This window comes from Abrus precatorius, unplaced genomic scaffold (genome assembly GCF_003935025.1).
Source record: "Abrus precatorius isolate BTA unplaced genomic scaffold, Abrus_2018 Scaffold10, whole genome shotgun sequence".
Taxonomy (NCBI): Eukaryota; Viridiplantae; Streptophyta; class Magnoliopsida; order Fabales; family Fabaceae; genus Abrus; species Abrus precatorius.
The window spans coordinates 30,318,744-30,328,135 of record NW_020874292.1 but is presented as its reverse complement, the minus strand read 5'-3'; the positions used below and the strand labels follow the sequence as shown (position 1 = coordinate 30,328,135).

Genomic DNA, 9,392 nt, shown 5'->3' with positions numbered 1-9,392 from the left:
CGTCATGAAGTTGAGTATTAAACGAGAATAGTGAATAGTGGTAATAACATAAAACTGAATTAAATGTAAAAAGTTTACAAAAATATACTGAACATAAATGTAATTACGAGAACAAAAAATGTAAAATGGATTAAAAATTAAATGCAGAAATGTAAATGTGCAGGAAAATAACGTACGACTCATAACAACAGTGAACAACAACCACTGTGACTTTCTAAATAGCTAGTGTTTGGCGTGGTGCAAAGTTTCAGCGTGCAAAGATTTTATGTGCAAGTGTCTGGGTGCAAAAAATCGTTCCCTAGACAATGAAGCTTTGTAGTATTTATAGACAAATGATCCACCACTGTTCTCTTGTTTTCGCGGGCACTTCTTCATAATTGTCTTCATCATGTGCTTGCTTTTAGTTGCTGTTGCCTATTATCCACAACTACTTATGATCGTGCTGGAGATTGTGGCTTTTTAGTAACCACTATTACACATGATCGTCTCTTCGTGCCCACGATCTTTTTTTTGTGTTTTTTGACCTTCAAGTGGTGGTAACTACAGGTAATTGCTAGTAATTGCTTCAACCTTTGTTCAAGCCTCGTGTTTTTTTGTCATGTTTTCCCATTCCTTAAACTTTATTTTACATCCTGGCCTTAGAATAAATTTCATGTTATGTTTTGACTATTGTGGAGAAACCTGTCAAAGACCCCGTAGACATAGAATAATTTTTCCATAAGTTCTTGTTTTTCGAGTAATTCTAGGAGAAATCTGGGAGTTCATTTAGTCTTGTGAACTTAAAATATTTTTTTTCTGCTCATTCCTATTTTTCAAGTAATTTTGAGGAAAGTCTAAGATCTCACTCAGTCTTATAGACTTAGAATAATTTTCTTTACTTATTCCTAATTTTTGAGCAATTCTGAGGAAAGTTTGAGATCTCAGTCAATTTTGTGGACTTAGAATAATTTTTTTCTCAATTTCTACTTTTCTAGCAATTCTGAATGGAGTTTGGGTGCTCATTCAAGTCTGTTGACTTAGAATGTTTTCCTACTATTTCCTGTTTTTCGAGCAATTTTGAGGGAAGTTTGTGATTTCATTTATCCTTATGGACTTAGAATATTTCCTTTATTCATTCCTATTTTTTGAGCAATTTTAAAGGAAGTCTGTGTGCTCACTCAGATTTGTGAACTGAATATTTTTCTTGTCTATTCCTATTTTTTGAGCAATTTAGAGAAGTTTAAGACTTGACAAAATCCTTTAAAACACCTCAAAATATAATCTTTTCGACATAAAACTTCTTTGGACCCTTTGAAAGTCCTTGAAAAGTAGTTCTTCTCAACAGGAACTAGAGGACTTAGAATATTTTTGTTAGTTCTCTTTTTTCGACCTACTTTGGCTTATTTCATTTTGGAGCTTTAGAACTCTCCAAACTCCTTGAAAAGCACTCCTATTTTTTGACAAAAATTAAGGTTTCTCTCAAAACTTTCCAAAACTCTTTAGAATTAAGTCTTCTTTTCAACAAAGAATAAGACTCCTCTTCTAACCCTCTAAAACTCCTCAAAATGTAGTTTTTTTAGCATGGAAAAACTCTTCTCAAAATCCCTACAAAATTTCTCAAAAAGTAGAACCTTCAATAGGATTTAGGACTTAGATAATTTTACAAATCTCTGGTTTGTCAACATGGGAGCCTAAGATCCTTTGATTCTAGTCGAAAGCTATACCGTGCTACTAAACTTTGAGGTGTATTTCTCCTTGAGAGAGTATGATTTCTTTTTTACAATGAAAGTCTGATATGGACTTTATAATTTAGAAAAAAATTTCTTTCTCTAAACAGAACCCTATACACTTACTAATTTACTTCTCTAAGACTTCAAGGACATGGCTCTCTGAAACTGACCACGAAAGCTTTGATAATGGCTGCATAAATGAAAACGATAGTGGAACATTTGCGTCATTTACCTCTATGGTATGGTATCTACAGAAGTTTCAATTTTTTCAATTAATTTTTTCATTCCTTTTTTTTTGTAATTTCTCTTTCTCAGTGCGTATTTGGTTCTAATTATTTTAAATAGATAGTTATTTGTTTTTGTTGAATTTTTTAAGAGAAGTTTTGAAAAAAATGTTTATTTTCTTAAAATTAATTATTACCAAATGTACTATTAATTCCTAGTGAAGATTTTAAGTATCACTCCGGTGATGAGTCTGCTCCCATACCCATGTAAAATCTAATTAAAAATCAATAAAACATGGTAGGCAAAATTTAGAGAAGAGTTTAAATTTATTGTATTATTAGCATATATAATTATAAAACATATTCCTATTTAATCTTGAATTGATTATTTATTAACGAGTTTATTATTATATAGCAATTATATTAGAAATCCACCTTATCAAAGGATATAACAATTTATGTTATTATTGAGGTTATTATCAACCGGTCGAATTAATATTCTGTCTTTCTAAACTACATGACCACATTTTTCATTCTTCATCTTCTCTCCAAACGTGAGCTCATTTATATTGTGATTAGTTAAAAAGCAATTGAAAGAATAAAAAGGAGGTGATCCTTTCCTTTTTAATTTTATCTCATTTAAATTTTAAAAGGTAGAGAGATAAAATAAAGCTATATTTCTTATTATAATTTTCTCATTTTTAATATTAAAATATTTACAAAAAGAAAGGTGGTTCACAATTTTTGAACCATGTTTTCAAAATTATCCTTAAATCATATTTTATCTCTCATTATCTTTATTAATATTTATAAGAGTATATTATATATGTTTTTCTTCTACTTTCCCTTCAAACCAAACAAAGAGACCATCTCCCCCCTCTCTCTTGAACAAAACTAATTTCGGGGACAGTTTTTTTTTTTTTCCACTTTCCTCCTTTTTAAATAAAATAAAATCTAATTCAATAGCTTGAATAATTTTGTTGCTTTTTGTTTTAAAATGTTATCAAAATAAATTTTATCGAATATTTTTTTAATGTTCTAAAAAGTAAAAAGTTATTTGGTATTTTATACTTAAAAAATTGTTTTTGTTTCAGTTAACAACACTGGACTCTTTTTAAACTCACGTGCAACATTGTTACAGGGTTTTAGGTTAGATGAGGAAATAAAACAAAGGAAGAGACAACAATAATCTTAAATAAGATACTCCAGCAACAGCAGGAAGAAGCCAGTACTGCAATCTGAAGGTGGATAATGATAAAGTATAAACTAAGGGGTCAGAGAAGCTCTTTTTTTACCAAGAAAATCTGTACAAAAATTAGCCTCCGTGAGAGAATGGTTGAGAGAGAATAAACAATCCCTGGACAGTAATCATGGATATATATGGATGATAGCATTATGTCTGCGAAATTCTAAGGAAGCGTTGTTGATTAAAGATATCACTTGAAGAAGGCAATCACTATGATAGGTGATCACATATGGAAGGCCTTCATCTTAGGCAGTCAACAAACCACATAATAAATTGCAAGCAATTCAGCCTTTATGTTTTCAGCACACATTACCCGCAAAACCACACAGCCAAGCACTTGTGGAGTACCCCTCAATAAGACCTCTAAATCTTGCCAATATACACAGAATCAACATTCAAAGATTTTCACCGATTGGTGGCAGAGACCATTTAAGTGACCCAGCAGCACCAAAAAAATAAAAATAAAAAAAATGAACACTTTATTCTTAGATTAGTCTTTGTCAATAAACTTTTAAAAAAATTTATGCTAATAATTTATTTTTTATTTAACAAAACTATATTAAAAAAAAGGATTATCTTAACACGTAAAAACTTTTTTTATTAATTAATGATAATTATTTTGTTGTGGACGGAGGTGGAGTGGAACGATGTTGAGTCCGATTGCTAATGAGCATAAAATAAAAAATAGATTGTAGGATAAATAAGTCAATAGAACTAACTTCCGTTAATAATGTGCCCTCTATGTAATGCTTTCATGTTAAGGTTTCTCCATGCATGCCATAAGGTTGCTATGAACATAGAATCATTTAATCCATTGAATATTAAAAGGAAATCCCATGGCACTCCTATGAGAAATCAGTCTTAGTGCTAGAAATTTTATTATTTTTCAGCACCTTCATTTTCAAAATCTAACTCTGGGATTAAGGGTATGACATCTTCCCATATGCCAATTGTAGCAGTACTCTTTAGCAGTTAAAAATCCATTTAATTGCATTGGTACTCCTAATTAATGGTTAAATTAGAGGAAGTCTGATTAAGATGGATTAAGGTCTTGCTCAGGATATCAAATTTGTTCTATGGCAAAGGAGTGAACAAGAAGATATCAAAGGTACCATCGAAGACCATCCTAAAAGGTCTTTAAATCGGAGCTTAGAATCATGCATGTCCACATAGGGAACTTTCTCACTCAACAAACCTTTTGAGTCCAATTGAAAAACCAAAAAGAACTGTCACCTGTGCTAATTCGAATCACAATACCATCATTCAAAACTGATCCTATATTTTGGATTAAATTCAACACAAACGATCATTGCTTGTTACCCGGGTTCATAATGTCCGTCTCAACTATGTTTACTAGAAATAAGTTGAACTCAGGTTTATTTGATGGTGCAAATGCTTTCTCCTAGGCCGAATAAGCTTTCTCCTGTCAACTAGGTGCATGTCATTCCCTTGGCTGTTCGACCTAATAAAATCTGTTGTAGTGTCAATCTTAAATCCTATTCATCATTATCTCTTTTGACCCTTCCTTATATTATTGGGAAGCTCAAATATCTATTAATATTTAAGTGAAAAAATGGTAGAAATGTTTGAAAATTTATTTATTACTTGTATCACTAATAAATAAATTAAAATTATTTAAAACTCATCTACTAACCCTTAAATACTCTTGTTTGTTTTTAAAATTTAATATATCATCATTTTTAAAAATTTAATGTAACTTTTTCTACTTTATATTAATAAAACATTAGTTATTTAATAAATTTCAACAAAAAAATATTATTTATTTTATATACAATCCTTCATTGTTTCATTTTTTTGTAATTTATCTTCTGATTTTTTTATTATTAAATCTTTATAAAAAAAAAAGAGATGTATTAAGAAAATTTTAAGTTATCTTGAAAACTAACAAAAGAAATTAACTTTTAAATCAAACTGAAATTAAGTGTAGTTAAATGAAGTAAAAAATTGAAAAAAAGCACTAAAAGAATACAAACAATAAAGAGTATTTTTAAATTGTGCAAAAGGAAATTAGTTAACGTGTAATTAGGCCTTACAAAGTTAAAAGACCAATAGAAAAATTGTACAACAAAAATATATAAATTTATAGAGCTAATAAAATATTAACTAAGTTAGCCCAAACTTATTTAATAAAATGTAAAATTTTAATTATATTAAAAAATTTATATTTTAATCTAATTAAATTTAACAAGTTAAATTCGCAAAAAAATTATTATAAATAAATTTATTATTTTGACACATTTTTTTATAAATTTAATTCTTTGTTCAACCGACTAAATCTTAAATAGATCAAATAAGTTGAATAATCTATTTTATCAACTCTATAAATTTATTTTAAATTCTCTGTAACAAACCATAGCCTAAAGAAATTGAATAACCTATTTTATAAGCTCTATAAATTCATCTTAAATTCTGTGCAAGCCCTAAGAAGTAACAGAGAAAAGAAAACAAAGAGGAAACGAGCATTGAGTAGGTCTGCAATTCCGCTTCCTTCTCTGTCGTCAAAATGAGTACTATGAAATTTTGCCGCGAATGGTTTGCACCCATCTCACTTTCCTCTTCGTTTTCTTTTTTATTATTATTTTTTTGTTGATTCATTGATTATGGTTCAGCAACAACATTCTGTACCCTAAGGAAGACAGAGAACAGAAGATTCTTCTCTACGCATGCCGCAACTGTGATCATCAGGTTTTTCACTTTTCCCTCTTTTCGTATACGAAGAAACCCCAATTCATTGATTGAAATAAACGAACCAACAAACCAATTTTTGTTTTGAAATATAACTGTTAATAGAACTATCAAAGGACTATCTAGCAAGTGCTTGTATGCATTAGTTTATTTTAGGACCAAAAATGTTTCAATTTTTAGCAGAAAAAAACGATTATTTAGTGGAATCAAGCTGTACCCATACACTGGTCAAATTGTTGGTTGGTTGCCTTTCTCTTGAAGGGGTGTTGAGAGGGACTCTTCCGCAGTTCTGATACGATTAACTTTGTTGGAATGTGTTTTGCTTAACTATTTTATTGTTGCTGTCGTTGTTGTTCAGGAGGTTGCTGATAACTATTGCGTGTATAGGAATGAGATACATCACTCTGTTGGAGAGCGCACTCAAGTGTTGCAGGATGTTGCTGCAGATCCAACACTTCCTCGGACCAAGTCCGTTCGCTGCACTCAATGCAATCATGGTGAAGCTGTCTTTTTCCAGGTATAATCCCTGTTCTAATTATGAAACTGAACTGAGCTGTTTTTATTTTTTCTGTTTTGGTGTTAAGAAGTTTACTCTGCCAAGCTTTGGGCGTACCACAAGCTTCATGATTTTTGCTTATAAGTAGAATGTTAGTTTGACATTTGATGGATGTTCCCTTCTGTGTGTGTGCGGGATGATGTGGAGATAGAGCCTTGAGGATTTGAGGAGAATGATGAGTTTATGCTAGATGTAATACAAATTTTCTGTTTAACATTAGTGCTGATATTTCTGCCTACTTTCATCCCCTTAATTTGGAAGAAGTAATTGCATAAGGAAGCAACACAAAAAAGGTTGAAGTTGCTCTTAATGTATCAAATCGTGGTCTGAATCTGTTTAGGCTTATAAAAGTATCATGGCTATTGCATAGATACTAGGAGGCTTGAGGTCATTGTATAAATTGCTTGCTTGAGAACCTTTGATTGTCTTTCTATTGTTTTGGTTTGGGACATTCATTAGTCAGAATGTCAGGCAGCTCAAGTTTAGAATGAAAATTAAGTTTGAACAAATTTGATTCTTGTTGAGCTTGTTTTGTCTGGTAGCTCTTGTATCACTGTATCAGTCATTGTAGTGTTCATGGTTCTGTGCAGATTGTTGCGATGCATAAATTTTATTTTTTTACCTTTTGGAAAAAATATTGCTGCAATGTAGTACTGTGATGACTTGTTTTTTCTTTCTGTAGTCTTTCCTCAAAATAATAAACAAAGGGCCTTTTTCTTTTGTTAAATAGCAAGTGTTTTAGTTATATATAAAACTTGATGCAATGAGTTGTTTACTTGTTTGACTTTGAAGTGCTAATATCTTTGTGTTTTAGATCCTTTATGTGAAGTTATATGTTAAATGCTTTTTATATTTTTATTATTGATCATTATGTTATTGGTCATGATAAGTTTCGGGTCATGATTTGGAAAATTGGTCTTCTACCCACGATTCAGACTTTGATTTGATTACCTTGATACAAATTACTTTCTTTTCTTGTTCAAATGCTAAATTGGTTGCTTAGCTGAACACTAGACACTGGTATGGAAACTTATTTGGGGACCTCCTATTGGCTGCATATGTCATCGTACAGTTAAAGCTCTGGAAACATATCTATCTTTCAACAAAAAGTAATGCTGATATAGTGTAGATGAAAGAAAATTCAGTATAGTATAACCATTTGAATCTGAAATGCCGTGCTTCTCTTTGAAATAGCCTTTAAGAAATAATGCTGATTTCTTCATTACCCTTTTGAATGCATGTTTTGGCAAAATTTCAATCTTGGTTGAGAAACCTTAGTTTAATTACTGACAGAACATCTGAATTTTTTAATGCATTCAGGCAACAGCCAGAGGGGAAGAAGGAATGACACTTTTTTTTGTATGCTGCAACCCTAGCTGTGGTCACCGATGGCGAGACTGATGTTTATGCTCCCTCAGATCAAGGTTCAATATTGGGAAGATTCAACAAACAATTTTTTATTTGTTCGGTTTTAATTTATTTTAGTAAATCGTTCATGGTCTTTGCTGTCCATTTTTCAATAGAATAGAGATATTTTATAAATGGAACATGGTTTTAATTTATTATATGAAAACCTTGGTTGATGCAGGGGCAATACTACTAAAGTCTTAGTGATACTTGTTTAACTGTGCAGTTCTTGATAAAATTATTGTAGTTAATGGACCAATTGGTCAGGGCTGATAAATTTTATCGAGGGCCTGAAGTTCTTGTTTTGTTGTAGGTAATAAGGGGGGGTGGTGAGCAAGGAATCAAAACGCCATTTTTTTGGTCTTCTAGATATTAGTTGCTGCAAAGGTTTCTTCTTAAAATTTCAACTGGGATTTTTTTTTTAATTACGAATAGGGTGACCCTGATTTACAAAGGAATATAGGCCACCCAAAATTTTAGTCAGTCCAGCCATTTGTCCCTAAAAAGAGGTTTGATTTTTTGCGAAAAATACAGCTGGATTATGGCAAATGTATTGAATGTTTTTTCATAATTTTCGAGGAAAATATAATAGTATATATACAAGTCTAAAGAGTGTAAATGGAAGATTAACTAATCTGTAGATTTATAAACTGGAAATTTTTAAATAAGGTTTTATATATTATATTTTACAAGTATTTTTTTTTATTGGTTAATGTAAAGAGCATAATTATTAAACAATTTAAAAATTTAGAAATTTATTTACAAAGATATTTGAGGTTTATAAATCAGCTTGTCGATTATAAATGAGACTTTCAATGGTTTTGTTTTCTATTTCTATGTTAACTTTGTACTAAATTTTGGATTTAAAAATTATTACTTTAACTTTTTATTGTTATTTTATATAATTTTTTATATTTATAAAAATATTTTTATTATCTTATAAAATTTTAAGTCTTTTTATAAATATCTATATATTTTTTGATATTTTATATTTATAAATTTTACTTTTCAATTATAAAATTATATATATTTATTTATTTTAAAATGAAATAGATGTGTATTGCTCGGACTATTAAATTAGTATATTTAAAAATTTTAGAAGTGGGTATTACATTTTTTATTATAGAAAACGAACGTAACGTCTCAAATCCTTTGCAAAATGGTTGCCAAACCTGGTAACCATGCTTTATTATTAAAAAAAAATGTTAACTGGGAGATGATGATGAGATGTAATTGATTGTGTTGCCCTTGCACCTATTCGAGAAAATCCTTTCCCCTATACGCACCGTTCAATTAAGTTCAAGATTAAAATGTAACCATATAGATCAAAATACTTGAGATTTTTCCTCAATATTTTCAGTTTCGTTGCAGTGATGTCATCATCTTATTGTGACATCACACTAGAATCTTTCCCTAGAATATGGGGCGGAACCGAAACTGCGTTAATATCACTACTTCTGAGCAAAGTTACCTAGATCTCAATAATGTCCTATGTTATTTGCTGAAACGCAGTGTGTTTTTTGTCTATGTTAATTTAAATGCAA

General features: G+C 30.3%; 1 protein-coding gene across 1 annotated transcript; it reads left to right on the top strand.

The window, feature by feature from the left end:
- The first annotated feature begins 5,593 nt into the window (after positions 1 to 5,593).
- On the top strand, positions 5,594 to 7,934 carry LOC113853049 (DNA-directed RNA polymerases II, IV and V subunit 9A). The gene is made up of 4 exons (XM_027483494.1): positions 5,594 to 5,732; positions 5,810 to 5,885; positions 6,244 to 6,402; positions 7,762 to 7,934. The coding sequence occupies exons 1-4, from the start codon at positions 5,704 to 5,706 to the stop codon at positions 7,840 to 7,842; spliced, it is 345 nt and encodes a 114-aa protein (XP_027339295.1). The 5' UTR covers positions 5,594 to 5,703; the 3' UTR covers positions 7,843 to 7,934.
- Positions 7,935 to 9,392: the final 1,458 nt, after the last annotated feature.

Excerpts from the sequence above, each read along its gene's own strand:
- LOC113853049 (XM_027483494.1), top strand. The coding sequence starts at position 5,704 with ATGAGTACTATGAAATTTTGCCGCGAATG. Across the intron at positions 5,733-5,809 it reads ATGAAATTTTGCCGCGAATG|CAACAACATTCTGTACCCTA; the intron begins GTTTGCACCCAT and ends ATTATGGTTCAG. Across the intron at positions 6,403-7,761 it reads GTGAAGCTGTCTTTTTCCAG|GCAACAGCCAGAGGGGAAGA; the intron begins GTATAATCCCTG and ends TAATGCATTCAG.